At 29.2% G+C, this 24346-nt stretch overlaps 1 protein-coding gene across 5 annotated transcripts; it reads left to right on the top strand.

Moving 5' to 3' along the window:
• The first annotated feature begins 1738 nt into the window (after nucleotides 1-1738).
• LOC132940707 (zinc finger protein ZFP2-like) lies at nucleotides 1739-23087 on the top strand. 5 transcript variants are annotated; one of them, XM_061008409.1, is made up of 4 exons: nucleotides 1739-1874; nucleotides 4799-4888; nucleotides 5453-5608; nucleotides 8762-23086. In XM_061008409.1, exons 2-4 carry the CDS (start codon nucleotides 4842-4844, stop codon nucleotides 10944-10946), a joined length of 2388 nt encoding a protein of 795 aa, XP_060864392.1. In that variant the 5' UTR covers nucleotides 1739-1874; nucleotides 4799-4841; the 3' UTR covers nucleotides 10947-23086. The 5 variants fall into 5 exon arrangements, with proteins under 5 accessions (XP_060864392.1, XP_060864389.1, XP_060864393.1 ...); XM_061008406.1 differs by having other exon boundaries at nucleotides 5426-5608; nucleotides 8762-23085; XM_061008410.1 differs by having other exon boundaries at nucleotides 1759-1916; nucleotides 8762-23087.
• Nucleotides 23088-24346: the final 1259 nt, after the last annotated feature.

Below are 24346 nucleotides of genomic sequence, written 5' to 3' on the forward strand. Positions count from 1 at the left end.
TTTGTTATAATTTTCAATTTTAAACTTCTAGGCAGTTGAATAAAGTATATCATAAGGCAATAAATTATTTGCAATATGAATACCATACGTTAAAATTATCTTATTGAAATACCAATAAATAAACGTAGGTACACACAGGTATTTTCCATCATTAATACAATGTTTATAATATTTAATATTTTTGATTCATTGCAATAAAACACAATACACATGTGTCTAAAATATATAGGGTCTAATGCAATTTATTATTCTAACACCCGGCCTTTGAAGCTTGTGGTGCTCCCGGTGGATATTATTTAAACTACAAATTTGCCGTCGAAAACTAAGCCACTTTTTTTCTCCTGGCCAAGCCGAGTGTTATCACCTTCTCTTCTCTACATCGTGGTCACAAGTTAGTAGATAGAACCAATAGAAGTAAAACCACGGTAATAGTTATCAACAAAATCTATAGTTCAGATCTGCTGCTAAACTTCACACTTTCCAATTTTTAATTGAACGTCTCAATAACCTCCCTCTATTAAAATCTATAACTAAATTTGTATGTATTATAATTTATAAACTATAGGTCACGTTGAATTGCCGGTTTTCATGGGCTATGGGAGATTTCCAGACACTGAATCTTGACTGTCAAACGTTCCCACCTTCGAAACGAGACCGCCAAAGAGCAAGGCCATATCTTTTAATTCTTTTAGTTATATTAATAACATAAGCACCTACACTATAATAAGAGAACATGAATGAAATCCTAGTATAAATATATTATAGATATATTATAATATGTAGAGTATTGTAGAACCTTAGATAAAGTAGACCGGCAAAATCGTGGCAAATCAACTTATATCAACTTATATTGAACTTTTATTTTAAGAATATTATTTCAATGATAATAAATAAATAGAGAAATAGAGTGTACAAAATAAGACTTCCGTAGTCCCATCGACTTGCCGACTGAAAGATTAAAATGCTCATAAAATTGATAATATTGAAATTGATAATGCTTTGTTTTTTTTGTATTTATTTCTATATTATTATATTAATAATATATTTATTGCCACTATAAATACAAAATAACAAAAATCATACTACCTTTATTTGCCTCTTTTAAACAAAATAAAAACTAAATAAAGTATGTAGTACTTAACAATAAATTAATAAAATATTTATTAGAAATACGATTTCATAATATTAAGAATTATTCCATAACTTACCGAGTTATTAACTGTTAATATGACATGTTTTTAAAAATTCAGCTGTTAAATAATATACAAGATTATAATATTAGATATTACTAAATTATAATAGTAGTAATGCTAAAATCTTGTCTATTTTATTTCAAATATTATTATTTTAAATTATCAAAAATATTTACTGTATTTGTATCACGGTCTCAGAAGATCTTCTAAGACCGTGATTTGTATTATGAATGGAATAATGATACAATAATAATAATTTGATTTATGTATTTTATTTTAATTAAAATTTATTATTGTCCTAAATTAGAAAAGAATAAGAATTGGTAAAGTAGGTAATTACTCTGCTGTACAGTACAGGAGTCAATTAGTGAACCTAGTATTATAATATTGAACAAAAAATAAAAATTTAAACATAATTAAATTCGGCCGGCAAACGATAATGTAATTTGTTATTTATTCCAAGCCGAACGGATTTGGTATTTTTATGCCATGATACTGATGTTAAGATGTTTTATAGTGATAGGTTATAATGTACATGATAATATAAAAAATACAAATTTTTCCGTTTTCATTTACTGTTCAGTCAAATAATAAACGATTAACGATTTTACTTATTTTTGTTTTGTTCTTACGTTTTGCCTTTTGTGTAATAACTATCGTTGGTGCGGATTATTGGAGATTGTAAGTTATTTAATAATTAATCCAGCAGTACCTAAGTACCTTGTAAGTTGTAATAAATGTATCTCATATCATTACATCAATAGTTTATAGTTAGTAAATCATAATTGAATACCAAACTCAATGTTTTCTATGTCAAGGAGGATAATAGGGCACTATTTCTTTTCTCTCTCTGGCCCACACTCAACATAGACAAAACGCATTTACGCAGAATAATTTTTTTTATGTTTTTAACATAGACGCAACTAGAAATTATTTTTTTTCTGGGGTGGGGGGGGGGCTAAAATTGTATCAGCAGCACAAACCCTATTCATTAATATTTTAAACTGAAATATGATAAAAAAAACTGGGGGGCTTAGTCCTTACATGTAATATTGCGCCTATGGACTGTAGTGTGTAGTCTAACTTTGGTCACTACAAGTGTAATTTTATCTTAACTATCGTTTAACGATGTACCTACATTGATCCATGGCTCGTAAGTTCATGCATTAAAAAAATGCATAAATTAGCATTCATTCGTGCACTAAACATTGGAACAATATGCACTAAAAAAGTCAGAAATATGTATTTGTTATCTCCGTCTAACAAGTGCGTAACATATTAAATTTACGCTCAGCAGATCACGTTTAGCTCCGTTAGTTTATAAATTTGAGTTATAAAATCGACCAATCATGAAACTTGATGGTAAGAACATTATCTGTGTTTTTATGTGGGTTTTTATGACAATTCAGTTTCTTAGGCAGTTATGAGCATATTTATTTTATGGTATATTATATTCTTACCATCAAGTATCATTATAGGTCGATTCACTCTAATTTATTAAAGTAATGAAGCTAAACGTCATCTGCTTAGCGTACATTTGCTATGTTACGCACTTGTAAGACGGAGAACAAAATGTTTCAAACGGCCTGCACCATTTGTTTTTCTTTCGGCAATGATTAAGGTGAAATATGAATATTGTATGTCGTATACCTACATACCTAATACAAAAACACGAAATTAAACTGACAAACGCATATGAGGGTGCTATAACCGCATGCATTCTCTGTCTTACAACCCAATAACATAGCAAATTGTACGCTCAGTAGATCACATTTAGCTGTGTTACTTTAAAAATTAGAATGAATTGACATCTTATAAATTTTAAAGGTAAGATTATCATCTTGTGAAACTCATAGGTTTTTTTTAGGTTTAAATTTTAAAGCAAGTTATGGGTAGGTTGTAGGTATATTAAAATGCACAAACAATTTACTAATTTAAAATACTGGGTCTGAGAGAAAACAAATATTGCGCTGACATCCTCTTAAACTAAAATATAATCAGAATATCTCTGATAATGTTAATGTGGGAATCTCATATCACCATTTTAAATAAAAATTAAATATCAAAGACTGAACTCAATGTTTTCAATGTAGGTATAAAATGAAACATATTTAGTCACATGGTTGGTAAAATTATCCATTTTATAAACCGGTTAAACACAATCTTACATAGTTTTAAACTCTGTAATCTGTATAACACTTATGTACCTATTCTGCTTTGCCATAACAAGTGTGAAAAAACGCACTGAACATACTACTAATATGGCCCAGTATCTTGATGAGGAATAATTTTACACAGGTTTGAACCAACAAATGTCTTGCCAATGTACTACAGTTACTACCATAAAATAATTAAAACTTATGTCTTAAGATTTTTAACTTTTAATTGGTACTTCATACTAATGCTGGACATCTAATCCAGATAAATCCGTATCCGGATTACCAATCCGGATCAATTCGGATTGAAACAACTGTTATTAATCTGTTTATCTGGATTAAAAATTATCAATCTGGATTATGATAGCAATCCGGATTTTGAAATGTATCCGAATAGGAAATCTAATCCGGATTCTGGTATAAAAATAAAAATTTGTTTTTCTTTTAAAAGACAAGATAATTATTAATTATTGAGTAAATCTAATATTGACCAGACTACTTAGAACTTACTACTTACTAGTTATATTTTCCATCATCGTATGGGGTGGTAATTTATTTATTTTATTATACATCAACATTAAACACCTTTTTGGAAAATATAATGATATAATATGGATATGCATGTAATAAATAATAAATGTACATAGAAAAAAAAGAAAGAATATAGATTGATACAATAATTATTATTAAATTAGTAATTAACTTAATTAATAATTAATATAACAAACAAATATATTATATGTTTATTATCCGGGTGGCTAAAGTAGATACTATATTATGTTATCATACATTTTATGATGTCTGTACTTTGTTCATAAACATGATTTTTGAACTATAATTAGCTTTATAAATTAAACCTGTTACTCGGATTTACGGATTGAATCCGCAAATCCGGTTAAGACGGATTGAATCCATCAATCCGGATTCTATATTTCAATCCGTAGTCCGGATTAGGCCAGCCAATGTCCAGCACTACTCCATACCAGCTCAACCCGTTGTGGAGCAAGCACAAATACCTAATCAAAATTTTAAAAAAATCAGTTTAAAATTCAACGGATATGTTCTATATTGATGTATAAAAAGAGAAATGTAGTACAGAAATTGAACATTTTTACTACCTATTGACATTATTGATTGTTGGGACTATGGGATACATATTATGTATATTATAAAAGCCAAGACAGTTTAATTGGCATTATAAATTTGTTCTTGGTAGTTGGCAAATATTGTAGGAACAAGGTGAAAATGTATTTAAAAAGAAGAAAAAACTACTTAATACTAAATACTGACTTAATATTCAATTTTAAATACATATCAGGATTTTTATTTTATTTGTAGGAGTCCAAAGCAAACGTTTTATAAAAAAATATGTACAAGTGTACACCCTAAAATTGCTTTTATGACCAAATGTTATGAAAGGTACCTAATTGTAATGCCCTATGTTCACAGTACATTATAATTGAAAAACAAACAATAAGGAGGATAATTCAATATGGAACCATTAAGAACAACAATTGATGATAGCAAGATAAATTCCAAGTGAGCAAATACTTTTTAATAAGTTAAGCGTTACAAAATTATGTAACTTTAACCTACATTTTGAAAGAATTTTATTTAAAAAAACTAATTGTTTTGATAATGTATGTATTATAAAAAGTGTGTATTGTATCTAATTTATACTTTAGTAACCTATAGGTTCTTACCACGGACTAAGATAGACAGGACTGGAAACCATATGATGATCGGTGACGGGGAGTCGGATCGCAATTGTCTCGGTACCTTCTACCCTTCCCTGCCAAAAATTGGTACATAGCCAAAATGCACGCTATCTGCTTGGTAAAATATTAACTATTTGGATTTTGATTTTTGAATTTTTCATTGATTTTTATAATTTTCATTCTTATCATCATTCAATTTTCCATTCAGCCACTAGGTAGCGTTAAAACCAGCTATGTTTTACATAAATCAGCAGAAGCACTTCAGACCCGTTAAAAATTTGCTCGTTTCCAGTCCTCCCTATCCTAGTCCGTGGTACCTACCTATTAACAAAATCAATTTTTTTGCAATTTCTTTTAGGTATAATGATATAATTCACAATTCTAGAGTGTTGTCAATTCCACTTATTAGATGTGATGACCAAGTGTTTAATGGCATTATTAAACAGGAAACTATTGATAATCAATTATTTAATGGAATGATAAAAGAGGAACATATTGATGAAACAGACCATCACAATGATAGTCAATTATTACAAAAAAGGTATGTATTAAATTTTCATCATAGTATAATATTCGTTTTTATGATAAAATTTTTATATTTTTCAATTTTTTTTTATCATGTGGTTTAAACTAAAAGATTATTTATAAAAATGAATAAATGAAAAGGTTTGGCAAGTGGATCAAGACCTGTTTTGCTGTACATAAAGTGTGGATCACTGTAATGGACATATTACATTTGATTTCAATGATATAAAATGATTATACCTATTCGAAAAATTATTCATAGTGTTCACAGTCTGTCAGCTTGTTTCTAAGTAGGCACCTATATTTAATGATGTTATTGCTATTAAAGTAATTTATTTTCCTATTCGTAAAAATGTAGGATGGATTATTTTTTTTTCCGAAAACTATTTGAAAATGTAATTTTGTGTATACAATATGATCATAACTTTAAAAGTTTCAAGGAGTTCAAAAAGAATCAAAATATTTTAATGTCAATTTAAGGTGTATAGAAAATGTTAAGATAATATTAGGTGGAAATTTTAAGTATATTACATACAGTCAATTGTTAATGAATTGCACAAAAAATTGTTCTATACTTCTATTATCGACAACTAAGAAATAATATTAATAAAAATCGGCAAATTGATAGCTTAAATTGATAAATAAAAATATAAAGAATATATATAATTTTTTTTATTAATAAACCCGCGGCAATTTAGACTATTGGGTGGTTTTTAACTGTGGGGAAGGTTTTGTAGGTTTAAACACGTGTGTTTATTACATTGGCCAAATTTTCTAGTGGGCACCCGTAGGTATATCCCTGGGTGGGTGATGGCGGTCTCTCTGTCCAGACACAGTAACTACCCGAAAAAAAGTGAACATTTTTTATTTTTGTGTCTGTCATTACCTTTTAGGACACTATGATATTTGAAAAATATTAAAAATCCTTAGTCAGAGTTTTTATTTATAAGCATTTAAAGTTCAAATCTTGACAAAATACGGAAAAATCATGAAAATTAGCAAATTATTTTGAGTTGAGAATTCATAAAAATTTTTCTTTTTAAATCTAAGTTTTGAAAATGTAATACAAAATTATCCATAAGTTTGTCTACTTTTATCAAAAAAAAATGTCTACAAGAAAGTCAAATTAAGAGGACGTGATACCCGCATGTGTTGTCTCCGTCTTACAAGTGCGTAACATAGCAAATTTTATGCTCAGCAGAACCGTGTAGCTCTAGTGTTAGTATAAAAATTAGAGCGAATTGACTTCTTATAAAATCTTGAGGTAAGATTATTGTCTAGGCAACCTCATAGGATTTTTATTATATTTTAATTTTAACGCGAGTTATGAGTATTTTAAAATTCTAAATTTTTTATACATCTTAAAATACTCATAACTCGCTTCAAAATTAAAATATACTAAAAAGCCCATGAGGTTGCCTAAATAATAATCTTACCTTTAGATTTTATAAGAGGTCAATTCACTCTAATTTTTAAATTATTAATTATCACTTATATTAGCATTTTCTATACTGGATAAAATTTTGAAAATAATTTTACTCTTTTTGAGTTGTTTACGGACATTGTAGTTTTCAATTTTTTTAGTTTTTTTTTTCCATAAATATCAATAAAATTTTATTTGTTGGGTAAAAAAGTGTGAAAATGTAATACAAGACTCCTGATATATTGTTACAATAGCAGTTGAAAAATGTATACATAGGCACAATTTTTTTTATAAGCATTTAAAGTTCAAATTTTGACAAAATGTATCAAATTTAAAATTTAATAATTATTTTGTAGTTAAAAATTTATAAAATGTTCAACTTTTATAGCTAAGGATTGAAAATTTAAAACAAGGTTCTACGTAAATAGGTTATATATAAATAACTGTATTCACAATAATATCATCAAAATATACTTAGTAATATCATAGGCTGTCTGATCGTCATCGCTCATAATCGTTTTTCTTATACAATGATATAATATCATTGAATTCAAATTTAACACCATGCAATAGAGTGACCCACTTGTAACCTACTGCACAGCTGAGTGACACCCACTTGCCCACCTTTTTTGTATTACTTTTGTATTATCTTAAGTAGCAACTAGTTTCACTTATCTACGATGAAGTAACCTAATGGCTTATGACAATCACAAAACTGCTCATTTTCAACAATTATCAAACTAAATTGTATTTCTCTATGTATAAAAGTTAATAATTATGAAAATGTATAGTTACCTATAAATTATTATTGTAAAATGATTAATTGTGTGCTGTTAATAATAACTAGTGATTAGTCCCTATGCAACTATTTATAAGCTATCAATTATAACTATACTTAACTTAAAACTACCACGTTAAAATTTAAGTGATTAAAATATTATATTCTTATAGTAAATTTTACGGTTTTTAATTTTGGTCCTTAACGTTTTTTGTCGAGAGTTCAGTGGTTAACGAGTTATAAGAAAAATAGTGGGAGGGTAGATTTCACCTCTTTTTTTTGGTGGGGGGGAGGGTGGAGAGATACACTCAGGGGTTAGGCGTCAGGACTTTTAGTATGTCAATTGGGAAGATACATTCTAAGTGTATACCAAAATTCAGTTGAGGGCGAATTTTTTCCGATCATTGTCTATTGATCTAATTTGACTGGACTAATAGGGAATTTTCAATTTTTACCTCTCAAAAGTAACAACTAAATTCAATTTGAAACATAAAATCATACTGAAGTCGAAATTCAAAGCATTATTTCTACTGTTTATTGTGTACAATTATTTATAAGGTATATTTGAACATATTAAATAGATAGATATATAAATAAATATATGTATATAATATTTTATAAGTATAAAAGTTATAGTATATTAGATGTACGTTTGATATAATATTCTTAATATATAAACTGGTTTATGAGCTATTCAATTTTTTCCCATGTTATTATTAAAATGTACAAATTGGCTATAAATACTATAGTTTGCTCACTGCGGTACAAAATATTCAGCCCTAATTTACTAGCGATCCTCGTGTTAAACGCCAGACACTATTAATTAATTAATAATTAGTGCTGAATATTTTGTACCGCAATGAGCGATCTATAGTATTTATAATCAATGCTATATTATGTAGCTATATTTATTTTCCTTTATTTGATAAAGGTTAACATTTTTAATATACCTTATTTTATTTTCTTAGAATTAAAACTGAAGAAAAAAGAAACACAACAGATACTGAAATTAAAGTAGAAATAGATTATATTAATATTTATGAATTTGAAGGAACAGTCTTACAACAAAGCTACTCTTCAGAATTAATGACTCGTATGAATTCAAACTTAACATCCAACAGTTTAAAGAAAACTTCATTGAGTGATAACTTTGATAAGGAGTTTTCTACAGCATCCAATTTAACTGCGCATACAAGAATACATACCAGAAAAAAGCCGTATATATGTGATATCTGTGATAAATTTTTTTTTCTGAAAACAAATTTAATAACTCATATAAGGATGCATACCCTTGAAAAGCCATATACTTGTGATATCTGTGATAAGGAGTTTTCTACGGCATCCAATTTAAAATCGCATACGAAGACACATACTGGACTGAAGCCTTATAAATGTGATATCTGTGGTAAGGAGTTTTCTAGAGTATCCACTTTAACTGCGCATACAAGAATACATACTGGCGAAAGGCCGTACAAATGTGATATCTGTGGTAAGGGGTGTTCTACATCTTCTGATTTAACTGTACATACAAGAATACATACCGGAAAAAGACCATATAAATGTGATATCTGTGGTAAGGAGTTTTCTATAGTATCCAATTTAACTGCGCATACAAGAATACATACTGGCGAAAGGCCATACAAATGTGATATCTGTGGTAAGGGGTGTTCTACATCTTCTAATTTAACTGTACATACAAGAATACATACCGGAAAAAGACCATATAAATGTGATATATGTGGTAAGGAGTTTTCTAGAGTATCCACTTTAACTGCGCATACAAGAATACATACTGGTGAAAGGCCATACAAATGTGATATCTGTGGTAAGGGGTGTTCTACATCTTCTAATTTAACTGTACATACAAGAATACATACCGGAAAAAGACCATATAAATGTGATATCTGTGGTAAGGGGTGTTCTACATCATCAGATTTAACAAAGCATTCAAGAACACATACTGGCGAAAGGCCATACAAATGTGATATCTGTGATAAAGGGTGTTCTACATCATCAGATTTAACAATGCATTCAAGAATACATTCCGAAGAAAAGCCGTATAAATGTGATATCTGTGGTAAGGGGTGTTCTTCATCATCAGGTTTAACAAAGCATTCAAGGACACATACCGGAGAAAAACCGTATACATGTGATATCTGTGGTAAGGGGTGTTCTACATCTTCTAATTTAACTGTGCATACAAGAATACATACCGGAAAAAGGCCATATAAATGTGATATCTGTGGTAAGGGGTGTTCTTCATCATCAGGTTTAACAAAGCATTCAAGGACACATACCGGAGAAAAACCATATACATGTGATATCTGTGGTAAGGGGTGTTCTACATCTTCTAATTTAACTGTACATACAAGAATACATACCGGAAAAAGACCATATAAATGTGATATATGTGGTAAGGAGTTTTCTAGAGTATCCACTTTAACTGCGCATACAAGAATACATACTGGTGAAAGGCCATACAAATGTGATATCTGTGGTAAGGGGTGTTCTACATCTTCTAATTTAACTGTACATACAAGAATACATACCGGAAAAAGACCATATAAATGTGATATCTGTGGTAAGGGGTGTTCTACATCATCAGATTTAACAAAGCATTCAAGAACACATACTGGCGAAAGGCCATACAAATGTGATATCTGTGATAAAGGGTGTTCTACATCATCAGATTTAACAATGCATTCAAGAATACATTCCGAAGAAAAGCCGTATAAATGTGATATCTGTGGTAAGGGGTGTTCTTCATCATCAGGTTTAACAAAGCATTCAAGGACACATACCGGAGAAAAACCGTATACATGTGATATCTGTGGTAAGGGGTGTTCTACATCTTCTAATTTAACTGTGCATACAAGAATACATACCGGAAAAAGGCCATATAAATGTGATATCTGTGGTAAGGGGTGTTCTTCATCATCAGGTTTAACAAAGCATTCAAGGACACATACCGGAGAAAAACCGTATATATGTGATATCTGTGGTAAGGGGTGTTCTACATCTTCTAATTTAACTGTGCATACAAGAATACATACCGGAAAAAGGCCATATAAATGTGATATCTGTGGTAAGGGGTTTTATACTTCATCACATTTACCAAAGCATTTAAAAACACATGCCAGAGATAAACTTTAGAAATGTAATATCTGTAATCATATTTTTTCTCTGAAAAGGTATTTAATATGTTATAAAATGACACATACCGGAAAAAGTGTTTAAAAATTCAATATACTCAAGACACAAAAAATTATCTTATTTAATATTTATTAAAACTTTTATACTTTAATCATTTCATAGTATTTATGGATTAGTTTATAAAAATATGTTGATAAATGGTTATTAATAGAGTATTTTTAAAATTATTTCCGAGCTGATAACAAATGTACATGGACATTATTTTCGTCCAATAAGGAATTATGAATAAAAATAATGTTTATGTTTAATACAACTAAAATAAATATCAAAAATATATTTTCTTCGAATAAGGAATAAAGAATAAAAATAGGTGTTTACGTTTAATATAAATTTAATAGTTATTAAAGTAGCTATTACGAAAAATAATTTAATTTAATTATATGGCATTTCTGCTACAAATGAACACCTGTTTAATAAAATAAATATTGGACACATTTTTATATTTGTAGGAAAACAGTACCTTATTTTTGGAGGAAAATAGACCCACCCAGGTAGTTAGGTCTCATTATATTTTCCAAATATGTTGTACTTGACATTGGATATGTGGGCTGTGCAGTCTATATATTAATAAGTCTATGGTTATATAAATGGTTATATATCATTGCGATTCTAGTTTATACTATTAAATATTAAATATATAGGTATCAATTATACTAAAATAAGTTATTAATTAATTTTATCGTTTATTTTCATTATTACCCATGTTTTATAAATTGTTCATAACTCATAAGACTACAAAATAAATATAGTATACCTTGTATAGGAGCTATTTAATTGTAGGATTGGCTGAAGATTTCAACACTAATCTTTATAAAAAATAAAATAATATAGTAAAAATACTTGGTTTATTGAAACAGTTATATCAATAATAAAGATAAAAATAGATCTTAACTATACTACTGTTCCAATTGATAAAAATCATTTGTTTAGAAAAAAATGAATGTTTAAAAATATATTTTTTATGTAGCTGTCGACGAGGATCTTTTATATGTAATACGTACTTTATACATGAACTTAATTTGTACCGTTATTCAAGATACAAGATACTCGATACATCCCAAACTATACAGAATACCAGGAATCCATTCTTATACTTTAAGGTTTATGTATAAGGTCAAGTGGGGTAAATGGAAAAAATATTTTTAAATTTCTATATTTTATACAATTACTAGTTGTTATGACAATTGTTTTCCATTTCTACATTATGATCTTATTAGAACACTTTCAGTAATGACAATGTCGCAATTTAAAATTTAATGTACTTACTATTTTTCAAAAAAATTTACATTTACATTTGCCCCATCAAAATATGATAAAACATATTTTTCGGGGTAAATGAAAACTAAACAAATTTGTCAGTAATCCGTAGGAATAACCCCTGGAGCATTTGAAAATATTTGTGTAGTACGCATATTTCATTTTGCCCCATATTACATAGTGGCCAGGGAGACATTCATAAACCATTGTGTAACGGGGAGATACGAGGGCCATAACTTGATGGTTTCTTAGACCTTTAGCCATATGTCGCAAGATTGGCTCTCTCCGCGCCTAGTGACGCGACTACATCCTGTGCCAGGGTGTGCACTGGGCGGCCAGACGCCAGGCAGTGGCCCAAGGCATACACATTTGAGGTACCTATTTCGTGAGTTTCGTATGAAACGTCGGCGGCATCAGGTAACAACCTGATCGAGCACTCCCCTTCTAAGACGGCACTAACACAACCTCCGCAAGGCCATCCACATAAGTCACGGACGTGTGGCAGCCCAGCGGACTCGGGGACAGCCAAGGGCGCGCCTGACTGCCGGACGTGCGTGCTATAGTTAATCGGAGTACTGTTTCACCAGTAGGGGTCCCTCCGATTCCCGCAGAATGAGATTTAGGATTCCATAATCCGGGTTCGCACAAAGACCTGGTTCCCACTAGTGCAGGTATCGGGGTAGAACTTTTACGTCTGCCGCGACACTGCCTTTTATTTGAGCGGTACGGTTTTCTGCGTGGATTTCCGTTCCTGCACCGAGTGGTTTCTCGGAGTTTTATAGGGGCTTATAGTATATGCCTGGTTAGGTCTACTACTCACACCGGGTCGTTCAAATTTTGGTTCAAGCTCTCGATCGTGTTTTGAATGAGAATGGACCGGCGTGTGGTCGGAGGTTCGCGGGCAGGTTCGAGGTACCTGCGCGTGGTTGCTTTTACCCGACCCTTCCGTTCCATTTTATCCATTTCAACGTTCTCATCGATGTGTCGCAAGGTTTACAGAGGGTTACATTGAATTCCCGTAATCGCTCCTATTATCCTCACGCGGATATTTATTCTCGTGCAGAATAGAAGGGTATCCCACTTTCCCTTGGCCACTGTAAATTCATTCATTTTTGAAATTTTATATCACCAATTACGTCTAACGAGGTAACCCTTCGTCAGCGCGCACACGTGTGTTGTGAGAAAATACACTTAGCGCCCGGAACACGACCTAGGTACTTGTCATGAACTCAAATTAGCACGGCCAATCCGCACCACCAGCTCACACTGCAAATTTGAGTTTTTCTCTCTCCTGGTTCGCAAGTTGGCATTCCATCAGCAGATGCTCCGTGGTTCCATTAGAGTACCCACACTGGCAAGCTGCATCGCCTCTAAGTTTAAAACGATGGAGTTGAGCGTTGAAGTTCCCGTGGCCCTACATCAACTGGGACGTGTAATGGTCCATGTTGCACCACCCACGGTTCAGCCCACGCTTGACGTCAGGAAACCACTTAGGCTAAACCTAACCTGGCTATCTGCCCTTGTCACTGGCGACCAACTTGCCCTGCCAGAAGTCAATGATGTTGTTAGCGTACTGGACCTTCCTAGCCTCGGCCATAACCATCGTCATAACACCTCTCCTAACCGCGATCCTATCATTTTCGATCCTGGTTATTCGTAATAATTCCAGGTCGAGAGGAGGTACTCCAGCTAGTACCTGCAGCGTCATTGTTGAGGTGGTATTATATGCACCCGTTGTCGCTTTTACTGGCTTCCTTTGAACACTGTTGGCTCTTCCTAGGTGGTGCCCGTCAGTCATACACTTCGGGGCACACACAGAGGCCGCATAGCTTATTTGCGATATGATTGTATGAACACTGTCTTGTACAGGTTCTTAGTAATTTCCTTTTTAAGTGGACGTATCACGGAAAAAAATCTGTTACTGGTTACTATCATAGGCATAAACCCATTTTTTGAGAGATAACAATGACTAAATAACTAACACATAATATGTAGAGGGATACCTAAATATATTACCTATTAGCTACTATATGAAGGCCCAAAATTAGCCCATACCCTGCCAGACTACGATCTCGCTAATGACAAGGGGTGGGGAGGGCAAATGCCCACCCTGTCACCACCAAATTACGCCACTGCCATAAGGTATACCTATTTTATTAATTAATAAATTATTTAATCAAGATAGGTAATATGTATACGTTATAGGTAATTATTAGGTGTTAAATATGTATTTAAAAAAAAGGTGGATAAGTGGATGTCGCTCTGCTGTACAGTAGGTTACAAGTGGGTTACTGTAATGGATGGTATTAAATTTGAATTCAATGATATAATATCATTGTATGAGAAAAACGATTCTGAGCGAAAACGGTCAGTCAGCTTATGATATTACCAAGTATATTTGATGATATTATTGTGAATAAAGTAATTTATATATAACCTATTTACGTGGAGCCTTGTTTTAAATTTTCAATCCTTAGCTATAAAAGTTAAACATTTTATACATTTTTAACTACAAAATAATTAATAAATTATAAATTTGATAAATGTTGTCAAAATTCGAACTTTAAATGCTTATAAAAAAAAGTTGTGACTATGTATTTTTAATATTTTTCAACTGCTATTAGAACGATATATTAAGAGCCTTATATTAAATTTTCATGCTTTTTTACCCAACAAATAAAATTTTATTGATATTTAAGAAAAAAAAAACTAAAAAAATTGAAAACTGACAATGTCCGTAAACAGCTCAAAAAGAGTCAAAATATTTTCAAAATTTGATGGTATATGGAAAATGCTAATATAAACATTCAGTGAAATTTCAAGTATCTAAAGTCATTCGTTTTTTAATTACAATAAAATAAGAAAATTGTTACATGAGAAATCAAATGAATATCATATGTTGTAAAAATATAAATTTCAGACGCTCATAAAAATTTAATTTAAGTTTCTTGTAGACATTTTTTTTTTTTGACAAAGGTAGACAAATTTATGAGTAATCTTATATTACATTTTCAAATCTTAGATTTAAAAAGAAAAATTTTTATGAATTCTCAACTCAAAATAATTTGCTAATTTTCGCGATTTTTCCGTATTTTGTCAAAATTTAAACTTTAAATGCTTATAAATAAAAACTGTGACTAAAGATTTTTAATTTTTTTCATCCGCCTTTGAAACAATAACCTAGTAGCCTTCTATTAAATTTTCAAGCTTTTTTACTCAACAGATAAAATTTTATTCATATTTATAGAAAAAAAAACTAAAAAAAAAATGGAAATTTACAATGTCCGTAAACAGCTCAAAATAAGTCAAAATATTTGAAAAATGTTATGGTGTATAGGAAATGCAATTATAAACATTCAGTCAAAGTTTCATGTCCCTGCGGTCATTTGTTTTAGAGTTACACCAAAAACCAAAATCGATTTTCTCGAAAACAGATTTTGCGTAAAAATTCCCGTTTTTCCTTAATTTTCCTTTTGTTTTTCACGTCGCTTTTGAATACTACTGGGTAAATTTTACTCCAAAGTACCAACTAGATTCACTTTCCTATCAGAAAAGTTACTGTTGAAGAAAATTCAAGCACTTTTACTGTCCTAAAAGGTGATGACAGACACAAAAATAAAAAAATACACACATCATTGTAAAATCAATACATTCATCGCTCCGCTCAGAATCTAAAAGCATTCTACAAGTGATTTCCGTTACCTATGTTCTAATAAAAGTAACATTTTCAGAATTTTTATTTTTTTAACGTACCTATAGATTTCCGTTAAAACTATTCAGAATGCCTTGTTGCAATTTTGTGATGGAGTAAGGACATAGACGATGATAACGGTTCAAAAATGTCAATAAAGCAAATCGAACACAAACGAACAAAATTTGATACCTGTTTCTTTCTATTTTTTATAAATTATAATAATTTTAGTTATAGAGTAGCATCTCCACATCGCGGTGGTGCAATGTGTATACATCTACGGCTCAAAGTTTACTGCTCCAAAAAGTGACAGCCATAAGAAAAATATGGTAAAATGTATAATAGTTATTATACAGTGTATTATATAGTTATTTGCTTTTTGAATAATATTTATAATATAAAATCTCAAGTTCTTGGCATGTTCGAAAATTTATTGAAAACGGTATAGCCGACGCAGTCTAGCGGTGTACCATAGAAGATTTCTTTCGCGCCGATGGTTCTGTGTAGATTTCGTAGCCATTTCGCGGAGCAGCACGAATTATAATATTCTTCACACATTTTATTTTATAGTTACTCATTAGTCATTATTCACTACGAAAGTACAATACAATTTATTTTTACTAATTTATTAGTAATTACTATACTACGTACATTAGTCTGCAATAATTTTTTTTTTTAAATTTTATTTGGTAAACCGTCTAACTTCCATAATATTTTCGGTCATTAGTATTACGCTCGTTGCTCGCTATAATAATATCCAAAGGTGGGCTAATTAACTAGTTGCTTAATTTTTCAATCAACTTATGAACTTAATTAGTTTAATCTACAGTTGAAATAATTTAGCTTTTCTCAGTTGATTTAAAAATAATCCACCAAATTCAAAAAATTTTAAATTCTTCATTTTTATGGTTTTGTACGTAGATATTATTGTATTAATATTAAAATTAAAATAGTCCAATGCTCTTATATAGGTAATTGTACAAACATTTATGTTATTTTTATGATAAAACATTTTTTGTAGAATATTATGGAAATATTTTAGTAGATTAGATATGCATAATATTATATTATATGACCTTAAATTGCTATTTGATATGAATAAATTAGTATTAGTCAAATTATTAATTAAGATGTGTATTATAGTTTAAATATTTAATAATCATGTGAAGTATAATAGGTATATAGTATACGCTATACATTACGATAAAAGCTCAATATAAAACTAATAAGTTTAATAGGTACTGAAAGGTGAACTTATGCCAAATACTTTTGCCAGCAGATATGTCGCTAAAATAAATTTGGGTTGCTTAATAGCATACAAAAGTTGATAATAAGCTCCCCCGGTGACAAATCTCCATTTGGCCAAGTAGAAATAATTAATAACCCTTCAACACCTGCATCGAATAATTCCATATAAGAGTAATTATTATGGAATCGTGCCGATTGACCCATCTTGTTGGACAATGTAATTGTAATTTAGCAATCTGTGATCCAGGACAAACACGTTTTATTGAATTTACCATTACGTTTGGTCGTTTAGAGGGTATTTAAAAAATACGCATACTTTGTGTACGGTGCCAGTACAGTTTCGTATAGATTGAATGTTACATGACGTGTCAGACATTGCTAGATATTTTAAACAATGTGAGGTACAAGCCCGGATTAAGGATCGATTGGGCCCCGGGACACCATACACTTAGCGGGCCCCCTTTCAACTTTAACTTCAAAATTATTGTATCATTGCATAATATTAACGACTTTATATTATTGTATACATTTTTACTATACAAAAAATGTACAGGAAGTATCTTATGTCATTGTACGCGGCTTTTTTTTTGTTTAACAATTATGACTCGATGATATGGAATTTCGTTAAGACACAAAAAGACGTGTTTCTCTATTTTGAACAGGCAATTTTTTTTTATAATATTTTTAAACACGCAGTTGTACCAATAATAAAATCGACTTTATTTTTTCAAATGGTAACCACCATATTTTTTGATGGATTCTGGTAAAGCTTTTTTTTTTCCAAACATTTTGACAGTAATATGATCAGTTTTGGTTCACTAGGTGATTAACTATATGGTCCTCTAGATTTTAGTATAATATGCATTAATATACTTTTAACTGAAATACCAAATTTACAAGAGCTAAATATTTTTTTCTTAAAACCACCTTTTTATATACTTAATAATTAAATCGGTAATCTAAAATGCTCAAAAAAAAAAACAAACAAACAAAATTGTTGGCAAACATAGTTTATTATTTATAGTAAATTTTTGTGATTAAGAACAACTTTATTTTATAATTATTAATAATAATTTACCTACATACATAGTTTTTTTTTTTTTTTTTTAATATTGGACTCGTTAAAAAAATATATATTTTGGGGATAAATATGGGCCCCAGGACCGTGCTCCCCTTGCCCCCCCCCCCCCTTAATCCAAGCTTGGTGAGGTGCCACTTGCTCAACCAAAAAGCCATTTTAAATAATTTTTAATATGATAATACTAATTCTTAGTTTTAATTTAATCTATTCTGTGGTATTAAAACGTTAAAGTTATAAAGCTGCCTAAAGTACGTCATATTTTTCACATATGACAAAACTATAAATATATATATAAATTATAATAACAAACTCTATGATATTCTTTGTTTACGCCAAGTGGGGGGAGGGGTTGAACTCCTAAACCCCCTTGCAGGTTACTCAACTGTATCACATAATATTCTGTCAATAACGAAATACAAGAAATTCGAACTCAACCTTTATTAAAATAAATTATAGAGAAAAAACCCAATGAAAAAAAAAGAATTTTTATAAAAAAAAAAAGGTTTCAAAGAAACAAATTTAATGGAAATCAGAGAATAGGGGAATTTCAATATAAATGCTTGAATACTAGAATACTATGGCTGAATATTATAAACTAAATAAATATATTTTATATTAAATGGACATAACCTTTTTTATTTAACAACGGTAACAATTTTTTTAAATAAATAAATGATTACATTTTTATGTGTTTATTTATTTTACTTATTTACAAATTGTAATATATTTTAATAAAAAGAAAAAAATCAAAACATTTTTAGAGTATTCTGAGAATTTGCCTTTTTTAGATAATGCTTAGGCATGTACTGATCGGTGATCGATAACGGTTAGGATTAAGTTAATTTGTTTTTATAAATTCTACAAGACCTAACAAATTGATAACAATTACGCACGCGTATAGGGTAATCCTCAGGAAAATTTAACTAACGTGTTCTGGTCTTCTGGATTCCTAGGTCGGCGTATTAAACTTAATATAAGTGTCACACGGATACAAATTTTTTGTATGGAAATGATATAATATATTATTAGGATAAATCATCGGTAAGATTCAGTAGGTAGGTAGATTTAGTTAGTAAGGCACGGTGTTATTGGCAGGGGTGTAGTAAGTTATTGGCACCAAGTAATTTTGTTTTTCGTATATAAAATGTTTGATTATGAATTTAAGGGATATTTTTTTCGATTATACGGTCATACTTATACTGTTATACTATCAATCTTGATGTTATCATATTATTTGTTTGATGATTTGCTATTCGATTTCGTAATGGAGCAGGTTACGTGCCAATAACTATCAAAAACGAATTCTTAAGGTGCCAATAACTGCATACTCTACCCTTAATTTATTTTATTCTATTCATGAGACGGATCTGTAACAACCCTCCCGTAAATATAAAAATAATCGATAAAATATGCACATATAATATTATGTATTTTATAATACTGGATGGTCTTTTTTACCGTTAACACGCATTATATACATCAAAAGCTTATACAGTTAATGTTAAAGCTTAGAATATGCTCTGATCATCAACTTCGAGGGAGGTTTCTGGTAGCAAATTGGATCAAACCGTACTTTTCGGAGGACAAAATTGAAAGTTCCCAGAGCTGAGGCCTTTGACATAATGTTACGAGATATAGGTATTACGTAGAATTATAAATTACGATAAACATGCAGGTATAAAAAATATAATGTGTATAATATTCTGTTTTGGATTTATCAATTTGATATAAAATACTTGTTTATGGACAATGTAATATGTGGGGCGTGGATTTTTATGTGATAAAAAAAGTCGAAATATGTACCTACGTACCAATTAGATAAAAGTGTTTATTCAATTTTAATATTTAAATCATAAAAAAAAGTACTGAATAGAACAATATACTAGTCATTTTGGAGCAATAGATTGTAAACAGATTTGGTGGTATAAAATCGTTTACCTATTCTATCTTATTTATTTTGACGTTCTCTATTACGATTTACGACATATTAAACATATTTCACGCAGAAAAAATATTGTTGTCAATAGTATGTCTGTAAATGGATAGGTTAGTACAAAAATACGAAATATGTAAGTACTTATTGTAAAAATATTTAAGAACAATTAATTTATTTCGAATAGTATACGAAAATATGTAATAATGAATATACCTATGTTTCATTCGATTTAGTGTGTTATGTAACGCGTGTTCATTTTTAAGCCAAATTAAGAAATTTACCTTATATAAAATTATATTTTTACATAAAATCCGCGCCCTAGACATAAGTAATAATAGTATTGACGATCAACCGATATTGTAAGTCGTAACCAACCGTTTATTATAATGTTTTGATACTCTTTTTCTCTTCAGCCTCCATTCTTACACGATATTTTACAAAATATTTTATAGTTTATTTTAATAGTTCAAATCCAAATACATTTTATACGTCATGTTCAGATGTTTTAAAAATAATACTGATACTGATACTTTAATGTTAGTTAGAAGTATGTTAGCAAAATTCGCTAGTTTTTGTATGTCAATTTAGTGAAAATTCTACCCAAACAATATTTTATTTATTGAAAAACAGATTAAAAATAAAATAACAAGGATAGAATTTTTAATAAGCTTACCAAAAAAGTATACCTAAACCTAATTTTTGATTGATTTATTATTTGTAATTGTATATTTTTTTATTTGACTATAATATTATTGATAATATTGATTTTTGATTTGATCCAACTGATTCAATATATATTTGATTTTTTGTTACATCATAATCATTATACATTCAACAAGTAAATTGATATTTATCATTCAATTTAACTATTAGTTTTTAAAAATCACTGATTATAATACATAATTTGCGACTCGGATCTATTAGGACGCAATTTGTAAATACACTCATGTACCTGTGTGATACTCCATTCATAATAACTTTAAATAATTAAAATTTAATTTCATAACTAATCAACTCGTTTAAAATCTTATTTTTGTAAATCAGAATAATATTCTGAAGTATGAAATTAAAAAAAGTATTAAAAAGTATACTGTTATTTATTTTTAAAAAAAGTTACAAAAATAAAAATAAAAAATAGTAAAAAAATATATTTTTTGTTTACAAAATGTTTTTGTATGTAACTTTACGACATGGTCTAAATGTAAACTATATAAAAGTATAAAGGTATAGGCCAACATATTTCAACAGTCTAAATATTAATTTTAAGAAACATCTTAGAGTAAATAATAATATTAATATAAATAAATCTTCATCAAATTTTATTTGTCTGAATTGTAAATTTAAGAAATTAGTAAGTACCTATGTATTTTGTTTTTTTCCTATTTTGTCTTTATTTCATTTATTGTAAATGTATTCTTTTATTAATGTTTTTTAGTTTATAGATTATAAGAAAATAACTTTCTGCCTTCAACACAAACTTGCTTAACGAAGGTGGATAAACCAAAATGTTTATAGAAAACTTGTATATACACATTTTAATAAATAGAAAAAAAAAAGTTAATAATTTTTGAGACAATGAGTGTAAAAAGGAACCGTTAAAATAACCATCCTGTATATTTGGTTATAAACTCGGTAATAGTTACTTACAATCCGTCATATAATACTATAATATGTGTTGTAAATTGTTTACAAACACGAATGTGATATATCTAATTACGATGGCATTATTCATATTGCTAAATTTATGCGTATTATAAATTTAAATAAACGTCATTACTATCGCCTGAGTGCTAAATAAATAATCGTAAAATTCTAACGATTGTAAGTGATGATATTTGACTACACTTTTTACTTGTTATTCAGACTTTCAGAGGTTAAAAGTGTTCACTAATTGAAAGTTAAAAATGCACGAATATTTGCAGTCTGCTGAGGGGAAGTCACAAGTCCCGGTGTATATTTCAGAGGTGCGCCGGTGAACAGTTGTAGAGTTACACTGCACCTTAAGTTTAATATACATAATTGATTTGTTTATGTATATTGTTAAATTTGATTATTTTGTTTTTCACGCCCGAGGGGAAATAGAAGAAAACTTCAAGAACTTTAATGAGATTAACTCAATATTCTTTCATTACGTTCGATTTATACAATGTCTTAAACGTCATCGTTCTGCACATGACATAATATGTATTGATGTATTATATTAAGCAGTTTAATCAAACAAAAATTCAAGCCAAAAAATGAGTCGCGAGTTGTGACCTACATAATTCTCTAAAATATCGTTTTGATAGCTCTCTAGTCTATGGATAATAACAATAAATAATGGTTACACGGATTATTGGAATTTAATACTTCTTTTGTATTCTATTATTTTACATTACTTGTTTTGGCAGACAAGTATATAGATACTTATAATGATATTAAACCATAATAATATTATGTCGTTGTTCGATGTCAGGCTAAATCTGTTGGGTTAATACGTTATAATAACTTACTTAAAATGCAAAAATAATCTTATTAATACTGAATGCTCTCTAATGCGCATACAACTTTAAATGCAAATATTTTTGATTATGAACTAATCATGAAATATAGAAGTTATATTATGTAACCACGAGATACCTACCTGGTAATGGCGTCGGAAATACAAATATTTTCGGTTATTAGACGATATATTGTTTTGAAACCAAACAATAATACACGAATTCTTAAACATCCGATCTCAAAATTTATCAACACATACTATGTTTACGCTATTATATGACGGACTATCGAAAACATTAAGAAAACATGTTGTTAGTTTCTGTCTAAAAACATTTATCGAGAGTAATTTTTTTTTATACTTAAATCATTACACATACAATTGAGAATTTGTATAGATACTCCCGGAGAACTATAATATTTAAGATTGCAATAACATTTTAAATTTAAAATGTGTAGTTTGTAGTTTTAAATGTGCGTCGTCTGTAGCAAAAATATGAAATTACGATTGTATATTATTAATTGTATGAAATATACACATAAGTTAATGCAATATTCTACGTTAAAATTATATTTAGATGAATGAATATATTACCATATAGGTAATTTCAATTTTTCTGCATTTAATTGTAATTAACCAGATAGTTAGTTATTAAAAACATTTCAAAAGTGCCGTTCATAAATCATTATCATTTAACCATCGTTTAAATATATTAAACATGCATATTAACATTAGAATCACATTATAAATTAATAATTATACATACCTAATCACCATATTTAGGATTTCACGTTAATATTTCACAAAAAGTTTTAAAAAGTCATATTATAATTTATTCATACAAGTGTATAAATAATATATAAAAATCTTCATAATATCTGTCTGTAATAGAGTATAGACGCAACGAAAGTGTAGATATACATTAAGGGGTTTCTTATCGATAACCTTATATACTTTTAGGTATAATCTGCATCTATCTTTGTCGTTGGACAGGCAAAACAAACACAATATTAATTACCGCAATGTTCATGGAAGGGAATATGGTTATTATATAGTTAATATTGGTTAACGTGATATTAGATTAAATTAATGCATAAACAAATTATATTTAGAATATTTATGTTAATAGTATTTGTATTACTACCTGTTGTACCTAGGTAGTTAACTCTGTGGAGTGTATAGACACATAATATTTTAGATAACATAATATTTTTAACAGTATTGACGAATGACAGGTCGCAAGGAGAACAGTTTGTGGCTGCGAACACTCACCAACATGCTTTAAAAATTACAACTGTTCTTCCAAATAGTATAAAATATCAATACATAATATTTAAGTTAATAATTAAAAAAATAAATAACAATTTATTAACATTTTTAAATGCATTTCATAATTCTATAGTAAAGTTATTAGATTTATATCATTGTTTTAAAATAATATAATTATATTATGAAATTAATAGGTTAAAGAAATATTAAGCAAAAACATAATAATATAGGCGAGCGAAGTGGATAAATGACAATACCATATCGTATTATTATTTCAAATTTAATAGAAATAGTGTTTTCTAAAATAAGTTGTAGAAAAAAATGTATAATAGTATTATAGAAACGCTGTGCACCTTAATATTATTTTTTTCATATAATG

Source organism: Metopolophium dirhodum, chromosome 3 (assembly GCF_019925205.1).
Source record: "Metopolophium dirhodum isolate CAU chromosome 3, ASM1992520v1, whole genome shotgun sequence".
NCBI lineage: Eukaryota > Metazoa > Arthropoda > Insecta > Hemiptera > Aphididae > Metopolophium > Metopolophium dirhodum.